Genomic DNA, 20,722 nt, shown 5'->3' with positions numbered 1-20,722 from the left:
TCCCAGAGGTCTCTTAGGCTGTCTTCATTTCTTTTCATCCTTTTTTCTTTATTCTGTTCCGCAGCAGTGAATTCCACCATTCTGTCTTCCAGGTCGCTTATCCATTCTTCTGCCTCACTTATTCTGCTATTGATTCCTTCTAGTGTAGTTTTCATTTCAGTTATTGTATTGTTCATCTCTGTTTGTTTGTCTTTAATTCTTCTAGGTCTTTGTTAAACATTTCTTGCATCTTCTCGATCTTTGCCTCCATTCTTTTTCCAAGGTCCTGGATCATCTTCACTATCATTATTCTGAATTCTTTTTCTGGAAGGTTGCCTATCTCCACTTCATTTAGTTGTTTTTCTGTAGTCCAATCTGGTTCCTTCATCTGGTACATAGCCCTCTGCCTTTTCATCTTGTCTTTCTGTGAATGTGGTTTTTGTTCCGCAGACTGCAGGATTGTAGTTCTTCTTGCTTCTGCTGTCTCCTGGATAACATTTTAAAGATAATTTGAGTGTGCAAATGGCAAATCCGATTTTGCAGCATAAATCTGTATTGATTCCCACGACATCCTGAGTCAGTGAGCACACCTCTGTTGGTGCAGTCTATCTGGTAACAGACACGGTTGTTAAGCACATGGGTTCCAGGGGCACACTGATCCCCGACTTGCTAATGTGTAATGTTGCGAAGTTGCTGAATCTTTGTGTTTCAATTTTCTCATCTCTACAATGCAGTGGAAAAAGGAGAAAGGTATTTGTAGAGTTGTGAGGAATAAATGAATAACTTCAAGATTAGATTAATACTAACTAATAAAAACTGTGACTAACGTGTGTTGAGTGCTTCCTGTGTGGCAGGCACTTTCTGAGTGCTGAGGGTACAAACCTGACGGAGACACGGTTGTGTCTTCAGGAGGCTCACAGTCAGGTGGGAGGGAGAAGGAAGCAAGGCTGGTACAGGCTTGTACGTGTTGTGGTGGGCGTCCTCCTCGTACAGTACAGACCAGGGTTTGAGGAGGGTCACTTTCCCTGGGAAGGGAAGGTTCACAGAAATATGCGAGTTTAAGTCCACTTTAATTAAAAGGAGTTTAATTCCCCAAAAAGCAAGTGCTTGCCGTGTGTGCCTGGCACCCCGTTAAGTGCTAAGGGTTAGTGTGAATAGAAGATTTCAAGGCACGTGAATGTAGTCTTGGGGATGAAGTGTCTGACAGGACAGTGGAGGGGGTGGGAGAGAAGGAGCATGAACACAGGAGGAGGAAGGGCACCGGTGGAGCAGAGCTGGCAAGCCCACCCTGGTGTTGAGGGAGGCTGGCTCTCGGCAGAGGAGGGCCTGCTGAGCCACACTGGGGGAGGTAGGCTCACGCCCAGGGCCGGGTCAGGAGGACAGAGTGGGGAGGGAAGTGTGCCAGGGTACTTCGTGAATTTCAGTGTGTTGGATTGTTAAATTAATTTGAGTTTCATGAGTTCTGGACTATTTCTTCATCAAAATTATAACTTTTAACCATGGCTTGTCTGTGGCTGCTTTCATACTAAGTATGTAAATGAATGGCCATTGACGTGTTCCAATAAAACTTTATTTATAAAAATAGTAGCAAGTTGGATTTGGTCCTCAGGCCATAGTTTGCCAGTCCTGGTCTAGAGACAGTTTCTACATTACAGGACAGGGAGAGCAAAACTAGAGTCCACTAGCCTTACTGAAGTAGCAAAACAGATCAGAGTTTGGAGAGCACAAGGCAGCTAGAATTTGAGGGGCAAAGTATACGGGGTAGGGAGCTACTTAGAGAACTCCAGAGATCTGCAGAAGGACCTCCTGAGATTTGGGCCGAGTGCTGATCTACACGTCCATCAGAGCAAACACCTCAAAGCCAGGAAAAGAAGCACCAGAAAGGAGTGGACTCAACACTTTTTGGACATCACACAGAGCTGAGATAGTTTGTGTTCGCACCACCCAGGGTTGTATCAGTTAGGTCCTTGTAAAGCTTGTTTTTTAATCTTTGTGAGGGTGGGTTCAGAGCAGCTTTTTCATTTAGGGCATCAGGTAGATTCCTCAGAGGGGTATCACCTTAGTAATGGGACTGAATCAGCCCTGGACTAAAAGACTGCTGCAGACCTGCCCTAACTGATTCCAGGTAACTTAACTGCATTCCCAGAACAAAGCCCTAACTATATTTAAAAGGATATGATAAAATCCAGCACCCAACAATGTAAAAATATTTGTGTCCAGCGTCTAATAAAAATTACCAGGCATGCAAAGAAGCAAGAAAATATGATATTAACCAGGAGGAAAATCAATCAGTAGAAACCCAGAAATAACAGAGATGATGAAATTAGCAGACAGGGGCATTAAAATAACTATTATAAATAAGTTGTACATATTCATGGGGAAAATGAGCGTAATGAGTGAGTGATATGAAAAAGACTGAACTAGGACTTCTAGAGATGAAAAATATAATAGAGAAGTGAAAAATACAATAGATTAACAGCAAATTGGCTGTACAGAAGAAAAGATCAGTGAACTTCAAGACATAGCAATAGAGGACTTCCCTGGTGGTACGGTGGTTAAGAATCCTTCTGCCAACGCAGGGGACACGGGTTTGATCCCTGGTCCGAGAAGACCCCATGTGCTGCAGAGCAGCTAAGCCCGTGCACCACAACTACTGAGCCTGCGCTCTAGAGCCCACAAGCCACAACTACTGAAGCCCATGCGCCTAGAGCCCGTTCTCCGCAACAAGAGAAGCCACCGCAATGAGAAGCCTGTGCACCGCAACGAAGAGTAGCCCCCACTCGCTGCAACTAGAGAAAACCCGCGCGCAACAACGAAGACCCAACGCGGCCAAAAGTAAATAAATAAATAAGGTAAATAAATTTATTTTTTAAAAAAAGACATAGCAGTAGAAACTATCCAAAATATGGTACAAAGAATAAAGAAGATTGAACAAAGTAACAGAGCATTAGTGACCTGTGAGAGAAAATCAGCTGTTTCAAGATATGTGTAACTGGAGTTCTAGAAGAAGAGGAGAGAATGGAAATGGTATTTGAAGAAATAGTGGTTGAAAAATGTCCAGATTTTTTGAAGACTGCAAACCATGATGCTCACAAACCCCGAATAGAGCGAACAGGGAAAATCATACCAAGGTGCCACGTGATCCAATTGCTGAAAATCCAGTGATGAAGAGAAAAAAATCTTAAAAAGCAGCAAGAAGAAAAGAGGACATGTTACAGAGGAACGAAATTAACGTGAGAAGACTTCTGGCCAGAACTTGTGTAAGTCAGGAGACAACAGTGCTGTTTTTAAAGCAGTGAAAGGAAGAAACCTGTTAATTTAGAATTCTGTTCCCAGTGAAAATATCTTTCAGAAATGAAAGTGAAATCAAAATTTCTAGGCCAAGAAATGCTGACAGAATTTATTGCCAGCAGAACTACAACTACAAGAAATTTTAAAGGAAGCTCAAGTAGAAGCAGTATGATACCAGATGGAAATTTTTACACAAAGGAATGAAAAGAACCAAAAATGGTCAATAATTGGCAGATATTCACACTTTTAATCTTTTTTAAATTGATTATTTAAAGCAAAAATAACAATGTATTTTGGGATTTATAATACTTGTAGAGGTAAATAAATAATAGCACAAAGGTTGTGAGGGGAGAAATGGAAGTACAGTATTACTGTGTCTCAAGTGGTATAATATTATTTGAAGGTAAGCTGTGATGAGTGAAGATGTATATTATATCTAAATCTCTCATCAGTGGGGAAAAAAGAAACATTAATTGCCAGTATCAGGGATGTAAAAGGACATTATTACAGATCCTACAGACGTTAAATGGGCAATAAGGAATATTGTGAAGAATTTTATGCCAATAAATTTGACAACCTAAATAAAATGAACAAACCCCTTGAAAAACATAAACCACCAAAGCTCACTCAAGAACAAATGTATAGCATAACTATATATTTATTGAAGAATTTGTAGTTAAAATCCTTACCTCAAAGAAATCTTCAGGCGCAGATAGCTTCACTGATAAGTATTAAACACTTAAAGAAGAGAGAACACTGAATCTGACAAAAACTTTTTCAGAAAATAGAAGAGGAGTGAATGCTTCCTGTCTCATTCTGTAAGGCCAGCCTTATCCTGAAAGCAAAACCAGACAGAGACATTATAATAAAGGAAAACCCACCAAGCAGTATTTGTGATATACACAGCATCCTCCATAAATTTTAGCAAATAGAATCCACTAGGCTGCATATAAAAAGGCTGTTACATAATGATCAGATTTATCTCAAGAATGAAAGATTGGCTTAACATTGGAAAATCAATCAATGTAATCCACCACAGTAACAGATCAAAAGAAGAACAACGAGAGTGAAACACGGAGATGGGAATGTGGAGAACACAAAGGGAAGGCAGGAGACTGGAAGCAGTGAGCTCTGGCACATGTATAATTGGTTCTGAGGAGAGAGGATGGTGCAGAAGCAGTATTCGAAGAGATAATGGCTGAAAATTTTCCACAGATTGTGAAAGAAGCCAAACCACAGATCCAAGATGCTCAACAAATGACTGGCAGGATAAGTAAAAAGAAATCCACCCAAACACATAGTGAAACACATGATTACCTATAAAGGAACAGTAATAGACTTCTCAACACAGGCAGTGAAAGCCAAAAAGACTTGGGGTAATAGCTTCAGTACACTAGAAGAAAGAATTCTGTACCTTTTTAAGAAAAATGAATGAATATTGTGTAAAACATTAATAATGACAGAAAGATAGACACATGCATACACACACAACAGTAGAATATAAGTTGGAAAGATGATGAATGGAGTTAATATTTTGAGGCCCTTGCTGTCCAAGGGAAGGGTAAATATATTGATTAACATTGGACTTTGGTAAGAACCTGTACATTATAATTTCTAAAGCAATTACTAAAAGAATAGAAGCAATGTATAATTTCCAGATTACTGGGGAGTGGGGACTAGAATGATAACAAGTAATCCAAAAGGAGCAAATAGAAGCCCCTGGTAAAATAACAGAATTAAACCTAAATGTGAGTAGTTGCTTCCAGTGTAAATAGCTAAGTGTTCCAATTAAAAGACAAGGGTATCAAGTAAGATGTTTTAAAAATCCAACTGTATACTGTTCATAAGAGACCCACCTAAAACATGAGGATTAAGAGATGTTGAAAGAAAAATGATGAAAAAAATAAACTATGCAAACACTAGCCAAAAGCAAGATTGTATAGTGTCAGAAAAAAATACAGTTTAAGGCAAAAAAAAACAGTGCTAGAGATGAGTGTCATTTCACTCAATAGAGTTGGCAACTAGTTCCTATAACAAAACATTCAGTAGTTTATTATAAGCAAATTCGTTTCTTACACAAAGTCCAGTACCGACAGTCCTGTTTGGCAGATTGCTTTCCAGATGGTCATTTGGGGATTCAGCTGCTTCTGCCTGTGACTCTGCCATCTCTTAGGACTTGGAATACTCTGCAGGAGCCTCTGCGTTCGGGGGAGTATGGACACTCACACCAGTATTCACGGGCTAGGCCTGAGGGTGGGGTACATTACGATCCCGTTCTGTTAGGGGGAGCCCAGGTCGTATAACCAAACTTTGGTAAGAACCAAACTGCAGGGGAGGCTGGGAAATAACAATCTAGCTTTGTGCCCAGGAAGTAGAAGGAGTAAGTTCGGTCAACCTGTCGTCTCTGTCACTGTTTGTAATGGTAAAAGGTTCAATTCAAAAGAGAGTCATAATAATTCTCAATGTGGAGAAGCCTAATAATATGACTTCAGAGTATCCAAACTAGAATTTGCATAAGTACAAGGGAAAAATTGAGAAATTTACAGTTATCGTGGAGATTCCAACACAAGTCTCAGTAACTGATAGAATAAGTAGGCCAAAAATTTTAAAAATTCTGTAAGCACAGATGTTTTACATAGGATCAATACCCTTGGTCTGATGTACGTATAAATAACATTCCATCCAAAACCTGCAACGTATACTTTATTTTCAGGCACATAGAAGAAATTTCTAAAAATTGACCAATACTAGGCCATAGTGCAATACGTTTCAAAGATTATAATAATACAGATTATAATCTCTGACCTCAGTGGAACTGAGCTATAGATCAGTAACAAAAAGATAATTATAAAATCCCTAAGAGCTTAAAAATAAAGGAATATTTTTAAAATATTCTAAGAAGATGACATAATGGAAGTTAGAACATGCTTTTAACCGGCTGAAAATGAACATACTATACATCAAAGCTTGTAGGATGCAGCCAAACCTCTCTGTCCATGGAGAGAGATTTTATAGCTTTAGAAAGGTAGAAAAGCTGAAAATTAGTAGGCTAAGCACCACTCTAATTAAAAATTGGAAAAAGAATAGCCAAAAACCCCCAAAAGCCCAAAGGAAGAAAATCAGAGCAGAATTCAGCAAATGGAAATTTTACAGTAGAAAAGAACAACAAAGCACCCAGACTGGTTCTTTGAATAGTCTAGTAAAAGTGACAAACGTCTGGTGAGATAAGGGAGAAAAAAAGAGGAGGCACAATCAATGAAAAGAAAGGAAAAAAGAGAAGCTACTTTGGATTCAGTAGACTATAAAAAAATCATAAAACATTATTAGAAATAGCATCATGTCAGTAAATTTGGAAATTTAGATGAAATAAACAAATTTCTTGAAAAATGTAACTTTCTAAAAGTAGCTGCAGAAAAAATAGAAACCTTCACTAGTCCTATAACCATCAAAAAAATAGAATCAGTAATTAAAATTTTTTAGGCACAGATGGCTTCATTGTTAAATTCCACCAGACTTTCAAGGAAGAAATAATTCCAATCTTATCCAAATACTTCCTCAGAATAAACCAGGGAACACCTCCTAATTTATTTTATGAGGTTATCATAACTTTGTTACTAAAACCCAATAGGGATAGTATAATTAGTGAAGTGTTTATAGCAGACAAGGACAAATAAATTACAGCTATTGATTTTTCATTCTCTTGCCAAAGAAACATTCAGAGTTAACATTTGGCAAGAACTGTGGTTCAAGTTTGGGTGATAAACTGTTTTGACTTACAAAATGTGATTGAAATAACATTGAGGCCGTGTGTGTGTGTGTGTGTGTGTGTGTGCGTGTGCGTGTGTGTGTGTGTGTGTGTGTGTGTGTGTGTGTGTGTGTGTGTGTGTATTATCGTGTGTTACCTTAATTGATCTCTGCGGCTTACTGAGTAGATTAAAACACATGTATCGGGCTTCCCTGGTGGCGCAGTGGTTGAGAGTCCGCCTGCCGGTGCAGGGGACACGGGTTCGTGCCCCGGTCTGGGAAGATCCCACATGCCGCGGAGCGGCTGGGCCCTGAGCCATGGCCGCTGAGCCTGCACGTGTGGAGCCTGTGCTCCGCAACGGGAGAGGCCACAACAGTGAGAGGCCTGCGTACCGCAAAACAAAACAAAACAACACATGTTTTATAATGAGTGATGTCAGTGAGGGCTATTTCTGATGTCCCTGGACCTTAGCTGTTACAAGCAAAGGGGGATTTATTGATCACCTAATTGAAAAGCCTCAGGGCTGGCTGCAGTTGAGTCAGCTTCTTCCCCAGCATCTTCCTCCATTTTTGCTCTATTCTCAGAAAGCCTCTTCACTCCCATGTGCTCATGTTCAGATTCTTTGGGAAAGAATGAAAATCTCTTTAAGTCCCAGAGGAGGAAGAAAAGACTCGATTCATTTTGACTTGGGTTGTATGCTCACAGATGAAACAACTCTGGCCGGGAATAGGCTGCTCTTACTGGCCAGCCCCCCCCCCCCACCCTGACACCTGTCCCCTTGTGCCTGGGTGTTGGAACCAGTGTCTCTGGAAGCTGGTGGACTGAGAGTGGGGGGGTTACACCTGGTGAGAAATGGGAGTGCAGTAACCATCGGAAAAGTGAACGAAAGCTTGGTTGCAGAATTAAATCTCCATTGCAGCGATTGTCAGATGTCAAATTTCATGAGCAGTTGTCAAATTTCATGAGCTTTTCTCCTAAATAATTATAAAATTTTACATAATAAAGGATTCTTAGGACACCACTGCATAGCCATTCAGTTAGCAAGAATTAAAAATAGTGTGACAAATTTTGAAAACGTTGAGCAACAGAAACTCTCTCATACCTTCTTGTGGGAGTGGGAGTGTAAATTGTTACAACCGCCTGGGGAAGTAGTTTGTTTGGCCTTATGTAGCAGAGTTGAATATACACTTACCCAGTAATCTAGCAGTCACACTTGTAGGTGTATACACTAGAGGAATATATGCCTATATGCTTAAGATAGCTGTGCCAGAAAGATCTCAGTAGTGCTAATATTTGCTCCAAAGCAGAAATTACCCAGGGGACAGGGGAATGGATAAGTAAATTGTGGTATATTGCATGATGGAATATTATACAGCAATGAAAACAAACAACAGAGCCAGCAACAACAATGGAGCAAAAACAAAGCAAGACAGAAGAAGACACACTGTATGATTGTGTTTATGTAAAATTCAGAAGCTGGCAAAAATAAACTGTCAGAGCTACGTGCCTAGGTGATAAATCTAAAGAAAAGCAACGAAATGATAACCACAGTTAGGGTAGTTGTTACTTAGAGGCGGAGGAAAGGGTTTGGGATCAGAGAGAGGCACCCAACTTTTTTTTGGTTGCAACAGTATACCATGCCTTGGTCTGGTGGTAGTTGGACTAGTGTTTTCATAATAACCTTGTGAAACTGTACATACATGTTTCTTGTGCTTTTCTATGTGTAGATAATCCGAAGTTATCCAGACTTTGTAATTTATGTTCAACTCAAAAAATGCAGAAAATTCAAAGCACATGTTTATATAGATGGTTAAAAAAGTTTTCTCCTAAACTTCTTACTTTATAATTTTTTAGAAATTTCCATTTTTGAAATTCTGTTTTTAAAATTTTCCACATGTGAGTTAACCACGTATCTTACTTCCTAGGTAAGGGACTCCACTACATTATCTGAAGAAGGATAAGGCTGACGCTGCTTTGCTTTTTCTTTATTGAAATCTCTTCCCGCCTGATCAAGCTTAGACACATCTTCTTACAGCATATGACACACAGGTATGTCACTAGAAAATTTTAATTTGTGTGGATTTCCTTCTTCAGCTGTTACTTGTTTGCTTTGCATGACAGTGAAGTAATTAAATTCAAAAACATCCTGAACTTCCTCACTTTTGGCTTTAGCAGTTTCATTCTATAACAGGTGTATTGGACTGTCTTCTGCTTACACGGCACTGTATTTTGGTGTACATCTGACTTTTTCTTTTTTTAAAACCAGCATTAAACTTTGCAAGTGATAGACATTACACCTGATGTCTTAGTAATGATAATGAGTTTGAAAACCAAGGTTAGCGGCATGCATCTCTGCCTGCCCTCTGAAAGCCCTGAGGCCCAGCCTTCCCTCGGAGGATGCCGCTGCAGTAAAGGTGCCAGTGGCTTGAGGCTGGAGGCCTGCCCAGCTGAGTATTGCATCTTTTGCTTGCTCCTTAACCGTCTTTCTCTAGGAGTTTGAAAGGAAACAAAATACCCTGTGTTTTAATCTCTAATTTGTGATTGAGTGGCATTTTATACTTGAAATTAAGAACTCTTTAATATGTTAGAACATAAAAATGAATATGAAACGGGTTTGAAATGTTTGCATGCAAAGTAAGATTTAATACCTAGCTATTTTTGATAAATTCATAAGTATCAAGAAAACTGGTATTTAAAATTTTATTCATAATCACAGTACCATTCAATTTCCCCCAGTAGTCTCAATTTTTTTTAGTTTGTTTGAAGCAGGGTCGAAACAATTGCATTTAGCTGATCTGTCTCTTAAGTCTCTGTTAATCAATTGACTGCTCCACCCTATCCCTTTTCTTCCTTGCATTTTTTTTTTTGGAAAATCCATGCTGGTTGTTCTGTAGTCGGGGGTGTCCCTGTTTTGACTTTTGCCATTTCCATTGAACACATTCTTCTATCCCGTTATTTCCTGGGAGGTGGTAGGTAGATCTAGAAGTTCGACTGGCTCAGCCTTTGAGCACGTGCACTCGGAGGTGGTGGTGTGTCCCCTCACCAGGAGGCACTTGGATTCACGGTCATTAGGGGTTGTAAATGATGATAAGTTTCATCCTTTACTCTACCCTTTTTTTTTTGTTTTGTTTTTTTAATTTGGCTGCGTTGGGTCTTTGTTGCTGCGTGCGGGCTTTTTCTAGTTGCGGCAAGTGGGGGCTACTCTTCGTTGCGGTGCGCAGGCTCTAGGAGCTCGGGCTCAGTAGTTGCAGCATGTGGGCTCAGTAGTTGTGGCACGCGGGCCCTAGAGCGCACGGGCTTCGGTAGTTGTGACTCACGGGCTCTAGAGCGCAGGCTCAGTAGATGTGGCGCATGGGCTTAGTTGCTCTGCGGCATGTGGGATCTTCCCAGACCAGGGCTCGAACCTGTGTCCCCTGCATTGGCAAGCGGATTCTTAACCACTGTGCCACCAGGGAATTCCCTGCCTTGATTCACTGAAATACTAACTGTTTGGTTAACCTAAGGGACAGTTCAAATAGGAAAGGTAGGACAAATGCCTGATTCTTTCTCTTTATGGGCTCTCAAAATAATGAGATGGTCTCATAGCCGCTCCAGAAGTGACCAGGGATCAAGTATCAGTGTAAACTCCTGAACTTAAATATATGTGGTGTGTTTAATCCATTGCAGTTATTACTCTCATGGATGCTAGGATTGTGCCACTTTTGCCAGTGGAGCCTCTTTAAGTTGACTTCTTGTCCTTTGACGTGACCCGTAGCCTTCCTTTCCTTGGTCTCTGAAATGGTAAGATGTTTCGGATTCGTTTTGTACTTTTTCACCCCAGACCTGGAATTGGCTATTTCTCCAAGCAGCTCTGGTTCCCTCTTGTAGAAAACGGTACCTTGAGACCACAGACTGGGCACTAGGGATACTCGTTGCTATAAGGCTGGTTATTGTCCTGGGCCTTTTTGGTGGACAGCCAGGAAATACACTTTTTAATCATGAGTTGATACTGATATTTTTGTTTCAAATTCAGGATTATATGGTTTTTACTTCTTTGATTCTGTATTGATGTGTCTTTTCTCTTATGCTGAAAATCTTGGTTCCTAACAACATTCACATCATTACTTACTTGTTTTAACCTATAAAATAAACGTGATAGTTTTAAAATAATAACACCAACATATTACCAACCAGTGTATGATTATTGAAAACTGTTTGAGATTTTCTGCAGTTCTTTTTGTCCTCAGGGTAGATCCCTAGGGATGTTCTGCCGAATTGTTAAGTTTTAGCGTCACCTGAGCCAGTTCCTCAGTGTGCCACCAACTTGCTACACAGTTAGATTCATTTATTTTATTTTTATTTTAAGGAATAGCTTCTTTTTAAATTTTGCGTTAGACGTTTATAAAAAATATTTTCATGGTTACAAGTCAAAATAAAGTATTTTCAGAAATCTAGCTTTCATTCCTGATCTTTGTACCCTGTTTCTTCCCTCCTCCACAGTTAACTTTTTTTTTTGTTTTTAGTTTGTCTATTTGTAATATAAGTATGTGTGTGTGTGTGTGTGTGTGTGTGTGTGTGTGTGTGTGTATACCTACAGCCCTCTTTCTTAGAAAATGGTAGTATACAGTACAAGCTCTTCTCCATCTTTTAAAAAAAATTTATTTATTTAGGCTGTGCCAGGTCTTAGTTGCGGCACATGGGATCTTTAGTTGCAGCATGCGGACTTCTTAGTTGTGGTATGCAAACTCTTAGTTGCGCCATGCATGCGGGATCTAGTTCCTGACCAGGGGTTGAACCGAGGGCCCCTGCATTGGGAGTGCGAAGTCTTACCCACTGGACCACCAGGGAAGTCCCTCTCCACCTTTTTTTTTTTTTTTTTTTAACAACATATCATGAGCTCACAGCATAGCAGTAAATAGAGATTCTCCTCATCCTTTTTACAGCTGTATAGTATTCCATCATGTTGGCTGTACTATAGGAAAAAATTAACTTTAAAAGATATGTTGGCATTAATCAGTATATGTTTCTCCTGCATATAAATGTCATCAATTTTGCTCTTTATCCAATTTCAGATTTCTCAGTAATTTTGGGACCTTCCTTGCAAGTGCATCACTTGTCTTGGCCTGGTTTTCCTTATGTGTAAAATGAGAGACTTGGACTAGAAGCTCAAGATGGACTATTTTAGCTGGCAGAGACTGCAGATGAGTAAAATGAACCTGAGAGCATCTCACTAGCGACAGAATGACCACCCCGTAACCAAGGCCACGGTGGTGATGGGGAATTAGGTTGGAGGCCATGGAATCGACAGGTCTTGATGAATGGTTGAGTGTCAGAATCAGGGAGGTGGGGACAGTTCTGCCTTAGGCAGCTGACCAGGTGATGGTGTCACTCCCTGAGATGGGAGCAGGTTGTTTCCGAGTAGGTAGAGAGGTGAGTTGGACAGGAATGGGAAGCACTGAAGATGACAGATTCCATCTGGGCTGTGTTGACCATGAGGCGCCTGTGCAGTACGACAAAGTTAGAGGGGTCGTCTCAAAGCTCAGTGAGTGTGGGGATCAGAGCCAGAGGCTCATCTGTGCAGGTCTGATTGCCCAGCAGGAGAAAGAAGGGGATCTAGATCAGCACCTGAACAGCTCCTGCCTTTCAACCACAGGTAGGAATGGGAGAATTTGCGAAAGAGATGGAGAAGGAGCACAGAGCCAAGAGCCACTGATTTTTTAATTCCCATGTTGTATTCTAAAAGTGGTTTAAATATTGTAATCCACTCCTAAATGTGGCCATGTTTTATGCTTTTCACTCATATTTCCCAGTAAAGTCAACGCTCCAGGAAAATGAACCTTATCACACAACCTGCAGCCCAGGAGCCTCCAGGCCCGGCGTGGCCTCAGGGCAGCATCCACTTGGAAAGGTGCGGGACCCCTCTTAGTTGCTTGTCAGGTGGACGGAGCCCTCCGCTCTTCTCCCGCCTTCCTGTCCAGATGGCAGGACTCTGGCCCTTGGCCAGGAGAGGCACAGCCTTTTTGCACATAGTCAGAGTTGAATGAATGATTTTTTGAAAATCCTAAGTCATTTGAACCAAGCACTGTTGGCAGTGTTGGGCCTCAAATAGCTATTGTTTTCCTAAAGGAAAGACCAAGTTTTATACTGTGGTTTTAATCAGCTTCTTTTCCAGCTGCATGCCTGTGTCCGTCTGTCTCTCTCCCTCTCTCTGTCTCCGATGTGGGGCTTTTCATCTGTGATTATGAGATGCCTATTTGTTTGGATAAGCATCTCGTCTCCCCTTGTCTTTGCTTTCCCAGCGAGTTAGCCACGCGCTCGCTCCCTCGGCAGAGTGTTTGGCATCAGGTGTCACGAGAAGAGCCAGTGTGCTGAAATGTGTGCATAAATATGGATTGCCAGGGCACTTTATCAGCAGGGCACACCTGTCTGTCTGTCGTTTTCTCCCTTCTCCCTTTATTGGCATCGCTTGGATGATGTTTTCAATTTCCCTCCTGGGCTTGATGTTGAGCTTGTTCTTCTGCATCTTTGTTGTGTTTAGTACTTTCTTGCTGGCAGGAGCCATTTTCTTTGTTTATCTGATGCTTCCCTTTTTTGGTTTTCCCCGGGCTTTCCAGTTCTTGGAACACCCTTTTGTCAGCAGATGTACATTTGTTTCCAGTTTCTAATCCCCAAGTAAAATGTAGCTCAACTTAAATCACAAAAGTAGGGAACATAAAATAAATCATTAGGGTAATGAAGGCATAGAGGAAAGTGAAAGGAATCTAGTCCAATTCTTTGCTGTATTTCCAAGTACAGATATGCCTCAACTGTGGGAGAAGGACTTCCTGAGTAGCTGGCTAGAAACTAGAATTTTATGAAACGAATTTCTCAAATAGAGACTTTTTTCATTTGGGTAAAAATATGGCCTCAAAATACAGTAAATCCATACCTAAACATGTAGCAAACAGTAAATAATATAATAATAGAGTAATTACTCTACTGGAAGCTGCAGAATCAGAATTCTAGAACTGAGTACGCTAGACTCTGTGACAGGCCCTGGTCCGTGGTGCAGGCCCAGGACACCAGCTCCGAGGCCACTGCTTCCTGGGGCTTCTGGTCTTGCCTCCTGTTCAGTTCCTCAGAGCACACTGACTCGGGTGCTGTTCCTTGGTCGCATACTTTCCCTTCACTGTAGCTTCCTTTGCACTCTCTTTGCCTAGTGTATCTGTTGTTACTATTCAGCAGAACATTTTTCTTTATGTGTGTGGAAGCAGACATCCTCTTTCCAAACCTGATGCTAGAATGAGGGTGGGAAAGTGAGGTATTGGCAGTGGCCCAGGGTGCTAACCAGAGGCATGTGTGTCCAGTCTGTGGGTGCCGTAACCTCTGAGCTGCTTCTGCAGTCAGGCTGTTAAACATTTAGTTTGTTGTAGGTCCCTAAAAGTTGCCCCCTCCACCATCTCCTTAAGGCATTTGACTGAGTTCACATAGTTTTTCTTCATCAACACAATCATTATTATAAATATTATAGAATTTCATTAACCTATAATTGTTACATCTAAACTTTAGGATTAAGGTAGAATTTAACTATTTTTATACCCACATATAAATAAGTGAAATAAAGGTATTTATATTTTAATCAAGCAATCTAGTCAAAGGTTTCCACAGTCCCCCATTTTGGAAGCTTCCAGAGATGTGGCTTTGCTTGTTTACCGCCCCTTCTGGTGATCGGCCTCCGTGTGGGGTACACGTGTGATTCCTGGCCCACCTCCAGGTTGGTGTGAATGACCAGATGCAGTTGTAGATTAGAAATAACCATCACAGGTATTTTAGGAAAAATTAACATTTTAATTTTATATGTTTGTTTTAGAGAATTATAATAAGAACCAAGGAACTTTTTTTTTTTTAACAGTGGTTTTTAGTTTGGGGGTCTTTGAACGTGGTATTAGCTCTTGCCACTGCACGTATAGCAGATATTGTTGTTCCGGCCGAGGATCAAGAGGCGGCTGACTCCAGTGGACACTCATTTACCGTCTACACTGGCATTCAGTGGGGTCCATGTTTGGTGTTTGCAGTTTTCCTTTGGCCACTAATTAGCTTTTCATTGCCTTCTAATAGTTTTACTCCTTTCCACTTCTAATTTTTCTATTAAAATACGTGCGATGATGTCAAATTCTTTGGATCTAAATATGAACAGAATTATATGACATCACGTTTAAATGTGCTCGCCATGTTTTTATGTTGTTACTGCTATTATTATTTTTTGGCTGGGGTTAGTGAGGAGTGGTTATCAGGCTCTGTGATGAAGAAAGAGATTGGAGTGTCTAAGCTCCTTAGACATTTTATTTTTCATTAAAAATTTTTGACAATTTTTTATCATGAAAAAATTCATTATTTAAACCATTCAAAATGTACAGTTCAGCGGTTTTTATTTAGTGTATATTCACAGTGCTATACGGCCGTCACCACTGTCTAATTCTAGAACATTTTCATCGCCCCAAACGAAACTCCACACAGTCACTCTGTATGATTCTCCCCTTGCCCCAGCCTCTGACAACCACTTACTTACTTCTCGTCTCTGTGGATTTGCTTGTTCTGGACATTTCACACATATGGACTTATATGATATGTGGCCTTTTGTTTCTGACTTTTGTTACTTAGCATAACCGTTTTCAAGGTTCATTCGTGTTGTAACATGTATCAGGACTTCATCTTTTTATGGCTAAATAATAGTACAATGTATAGATACTTATAAATTTTGTTTATCCAGCTATCTCTTGATGGACATTTGGAATGTTAATATTTTTTGTCTATTACGAATATTGCTGCTATGAACATTCATGTACAAGTCTTCGTGTAAACATATGTTTTCACTTCTCTTGGGTTTATACGCAAGAGGAGAATTGCTGGGTCATGTGGTAACTCTGTGTTTAGCTTTCTGAGGAACTGCCAAAGTGTTTTCTATGGATGATGAACCATTTTATGTTCAGAAATGTTTGAGGGTTCCAATTTCTTCATATCCTCACCAGCATGTAATTTTCCATTTTTTTTCAATCACAGCCATCCTGATAGCTGTGAAGTAGTATCTCATGATGGTCAGTTTTTTTAATAATTTTTAAATTGACATAAAATTGACAGAACATAAAATTAACCATTTTAAAGATTTTTTGATGTGGACCATTTTTAAAAAGTCTTTATTGAATTTGTTACAGTATTACTTCTGTTTTACGTTCTGGTTTTTTGGCCATGAGTGATGTGGGGTCTTAGCTCCCCGACCAGGGGGATCGAACCCTCACCCCCTGCATTGGAAGGCAAAGTCTTAACCACTGGACCGCCAGGGAAGTCCCAAATTAACCATTTCAGAGTGAACAATTCAGTGGCATATAGTACATTCACAGTGTTGTATAATCACAACCTCTCTATGGTCCCAAACGTTCTCATTCCTCGAAAGGAAACCCCTTCCCCATTGAGCAGGCAGTCCTCATTGTCCTTCTCCTTATCCCCTGGACAGCCGCCAAGCTGCTTTCTGTCTCTGTGGATTTACCTATTCTGTATATTGCAGATAAATGCAGTCATACAGTATGTGTCCTTTTGTTTTTGACATCTTTCACTTAGCATAATGTTTTCCACGTTCATCCATGTTAGAGCCTCTGTCATCACGTCATTTCTTTTTATGGCGAGTAATATTTATCTCATATTTTGTTTACCCATTCATCTGTTGATGGACATTTGGGTTGTTTCTGTCTTTTGAGTACTGTGAATGGTACTACTGTAACCATGTGTGTGGGTATGGTTTGAGTACCTGTTTTCAGTTCTTTTGGGTATATACCTAAGAGTGGAATTGCTGGGTCATGGTAATTTCATGTTTAACTTTTTGAAGAACTGCGAAAATGTTTTCCACAAAAACTGAACCATTTTGTTTCCACCAGCAATATATAAGGTTCCAGTTTCTCCACATCCTCACCAATTCTTGTTATTTTACCTTTTTTAAAAAAAATTATACCCATCCTGGTGGGTTTGAAGTGGTAACTCACCGTGGTTTTGATTTGTATTTCCCGAGTGACGGATGACGTTAAACATCTTTTCGTGTGCTTATTGGCTATTTCTGTGTTTTCCTTGGAGAAATGTTTATTCACGTCATTTGCCCATTTTTTAATTGTTGTTGAGCTGTCAGAGTTCTTTGTGTATTTCTGGCCACTAGACCCCTATCAGATATGTAATTTGCAGAGATTTTCTCCCATTTTTTTGGTTGTCTTTTCTCATTCTTAAAAATTTTTTTTTAATTTGTTTTATTTATTTATTTATTTTTGGCTACATTGGGTCTTCGTTGCTGCGCATGGGCTTTCTCCAGTTGCAGTGAGCGGGGGCTACTCTTCATTTTGGTGCGCGGGCTTCTCATTGTCGTGGCTTCTCTTCTTGCGGAGCACGGGCTCTAGGCACGCGGGCTTCAGTAGCTGAGGCTCGTGGTTTCGGTAGTTGTGGCTCATGGTCTCTAGAGCGCAGGCTCAGTAGTTGTGGTGCTCGGGCTTAGCTGCTCCATGGCAGTGGGGTCTTCCCAGACCAGGGATCGAACCCATGTCCCCTGCATTGGCAGGCGGATTCTTAACTGCTGTGCCATGAGGGAAGCCCCTTTTCTCATTCTTAATAGTGTCCTTTTATGTACAAAAGTTTTCAGATTTGGTGAGGCCACTTTTATCTTACTTTTTCTCTGTTGCTTGTGCTTTTGGTGTCATATCTAAAAATCCTTTGCCAAATTCAGCATCATTAAAATTTACCCCTATGCTTTCTTCTAAGAGTTTTATGGTGTTAGCTCTTACATTTTAGTTGTTCATCCATTTTGAGTTAGTTTGTGTGTATGGAGTGAGATAGGGGTCCAAGTTCATTCTTCTGCCCGGTTACCCAGTTGTTTCAAAGACTATTTTTTTCCAACTAAATGGTCTTGACATCCTTGTCAAAAATCATTTGGCCACAGATGTATGGGTTTACTTCTGGGCTCTCAGTTCTATTCCATTGGTCCACATGCCTGTCCTTATGCTAATATTACGCTGTTTTGATTACTGTCATTTTGTAGGCCGTTCTGAAGCAGTAAGTTTGAGAAGTGTGAGTCGTTCAACTTTCTTTTTCTTTTTCAATACGGTTTTGCTCTTTTGCAGTTCCTTGTGAGTTTTAGGATCAGGTTTTTCATTTCTGTAAAAGGAAGGCCACTGGAATTTTAATAGGGATTGCACTGAATCTGTAGATGGCTTTGTGTACTATATTAGTTAGCGTTCTCCAGAGAAACAGAATCAATAAGGGTGTGTGTGTGTGTGTGTGTGTGTAGAGATATTTATTATAAGGAATTGGGTCTCACACAATTATGGAGACAGGCAAGTCCCAAGATATGCAGAGTAAGTTGGCAACTAGGAGACCCAGTGACTTAGTTCCAGTCTGAGTCTGAAGGCCTGAAACCAAGCGAGACAAAGGCATAGTTCCTATCCAAAAGCCAGGCTCAAGATCCAGGAAGAGCTGACATCAGTTTGAGTTTGAAGGCAGGAAAAAAGCCAGTGTCTCAGTTTGAAGACAGGAAGAAAGAATCTTCCTTAATTGAGAGAGGGTCAGCCTTTTTGTTCTGTTCCTATTCAGGCCTTTGACTGAATAGGAGGCTCACCCACATTAGGGAGGGCAATCTGCTTTACTTAGTCTACTAATTTAAATGTTAATCTCATCCAGCACTCTCACAGAAACATCCAGAATAATGTTTGACGAAATATCTAGGCACCCTGTGGCCCAGAGAAGTTGACATAAAAAATTAACCATCACAAGTAGTATTGCCATCATAATAATATTATCTTCCAATCCGTGTACATAGATTTGTTTTGGAGCAAACAAGTATCTTGCCATTTAATGGTGTGTTCTTTAATTTCTTTCAGCAATTGTGAACACATATTTCCCCTTGTTGGTTAAATTTATTCCTAGGTAATTTATTCGTTTGGATGCTATTGTATATGGAATTGCTTTTTAACTTTACTTTTCAGATTGTTTGTTCCTGTTGTATAGAAACACAAATGATGTCTCTTTGTTGGTCTTTGTACCCTGCAACTTGGATGAATTCACTTATTAGTTCTAGTTGCTTTTCTTGAGAATTCTTTGGGATTTTCTAAATATAGGATCATATCATCCATGAACAGAGATGGTTTTATTTCCTTCTTTCTAATTTGGATGCCTTTATTTAGTTTTCTTGCCTAATTGCTCTGGATAGAACTTTCAGAGTATATATTAAATAGCAGTGGTGAAAGCATGCATCCTTCCCTTCTTCCTGATCTTAGTGCAAAAGCCTTCAGTCTTTCACCATTAAATGTGGTGGGTTTTTCATAGATATCCTTTATCATGTCAAGGAAGTTCCCTTTTATTCCTAGTTTTCTAAGGGTTTTTATAATGAAAGGGAGTTTGGTTTTGTCAAATGTTTTTTCTATACCAATTGAGATGATCATGTAGTTTTTTCCCCTTGCTCTATTTCTGTGGTATATTACATTGATTGATTTTTCTTATATTAAACCACTCTTGCTTCCCTGGACAAATCTCACTTGGTTGTGGTGTATAATACATTTAATATGCTTTGGGGTTTAGTTTTCTAGTACTTTGTTGAGAGTCTCCTTCTTTTTTTTTTTTTTTTTTTTTGTGGTACACTTGCCTCTCACTGTTGCGGCCTCTCCCGTTGCGGAGCACAGGCTCCGGATGCACAGGCTCAGCGGCCATGGCTTACGGGCCCAGCCGCTCCGCGGCATGTGGGATCTTCCTGGACCGGGCACGAACCCGTGTCCCCTGCATCGGCAGGCGGACTCTCAACCACTGCACCACCAGGGAAGCCCCTCTCCTTCATTTTTGAAACATAGTTTTGTTGGCTAGAGGATCCTTAATTGATATTTTTTTCTTTCAGCCCTTCAAATATATCATCCCATTGTCTTCTGTCCTCCATGGTTTCTGATAAGGTATCAACTGTTAATCTTATTGAGGAAATTCTTTTATGTAAGGAGTCACTTCTCTTGCTGCTTTCAGAATTCTTTCTGTCTTCCATCCATTCAATTATAATGTGTATTAGTGTAGATCTCTTTGAGTTTATCCTGCGTGGAGTTTGTTGAGCTTCCTGGATGTGCAGATTAATATTTTTCATCAAATATGGGAAATTTTTGTCCATTACCTTTTCAAGTATTCTTTCCACCTTTTTCTCTCCCTCCTCTCCTTTCTGGGACTACCATAATGTATATGTTGGTATGATTGATGTTGCCCCACAGGTCTTTAAAGTTCCTTTCATTTTTCTTTATTATTTTTTCCTTCTGTTACTTAGACTGGATAAACTCAACTGTCTTATCTTCAAATCTCAATTGACCTGCCTTCAGGTTCTCTAATTCTTTCTTCTGCCTGCTTGGTTCTCCTGTTGAGCCCCTTTATTGAATTTTTCATTTCTTTTATTGTGCTCTTCAACTCTAGAATCTCCATTTGGTTCCTTTTAAAATTTTCTCTTTATTGATATTTTCTATTTCATGAGACATTGTTCTGATGGTTTCTTTTTTTTTTAATTTCTAAAAAAATATTTATTTGGTTGTGCCAGGTCTTCATAGTGGCAGGTGAGCCCGTTAGTTGCAGCTCACCAGCTCCTTAGTTGCAGCACGTGGGCTCCTTAGTTGTGGCTTGTGGGCTCCTTAGTTGTGGCATGCAGACTCTTAGTTACAGCATGCATGTGGGGTCAAACCTGGGCCCCCTGCATTGGGA

The 20,722-nt window shown here is 40.2% G+C and overlaps 1 protein-coding gene across 8 annotated transcripts in view; it reads left to right on the top strand.

The window, feature by feature from the left end:
- The window catches only part of TRAF3 (TNF receptor associated factor 3), a 111,272-nt gene that overhangs the window by 51,565 nt on the left and 38,985 nt on the right, over positions 1 to 20,722 (top strand). For 6 of the 8 annotated variants that reach the window (XM_067723988.1, XM_067723800.1, XM_067723937.1 and 3 more), the window contains one exon: positions 8,941 to 9,064. The exons of 1 other annotated variant lie outside the window; for it this stretch is intronic. In XM_067723988.1, the coding sequence (XP_067580089.1) occupies positions 9,054 to 9,064 (11 nt within the window). In that variant the 5' untranslated portion in view covers positions 8,941 to 9,053. Of the gene's footprint in view, positions 1 to 8,940; positions 9,065 to 10,681; positions 10,796 to 20,722 lie in introns of all 8 variants that reach the window. One more of the 8 variants, XM_067723719.1, reaches the window with a different exon arrangement.

The sequence above is a fragment of the Pseudorca crassidens genome, chromosome 1 (genome assembly GCF_039906515.1).
Source record: "Pseudorca crassidens isolate mPseCra1 chromosome 1, mPseCra1.hap1, whole genome shotgun sequence".
In the NCBI taxonomy this organism is placed as follows: Eukaryota; Metazoa; Chordata; class Mammalia; order Artiodactyla; family Delphinidae; genus Pseudorca; species Pseudorca crassidens.
Note: the sequence above shows the minus strand (reverse complement) of the source record. Positions and strands in the feature narration are given on the sequence as shown.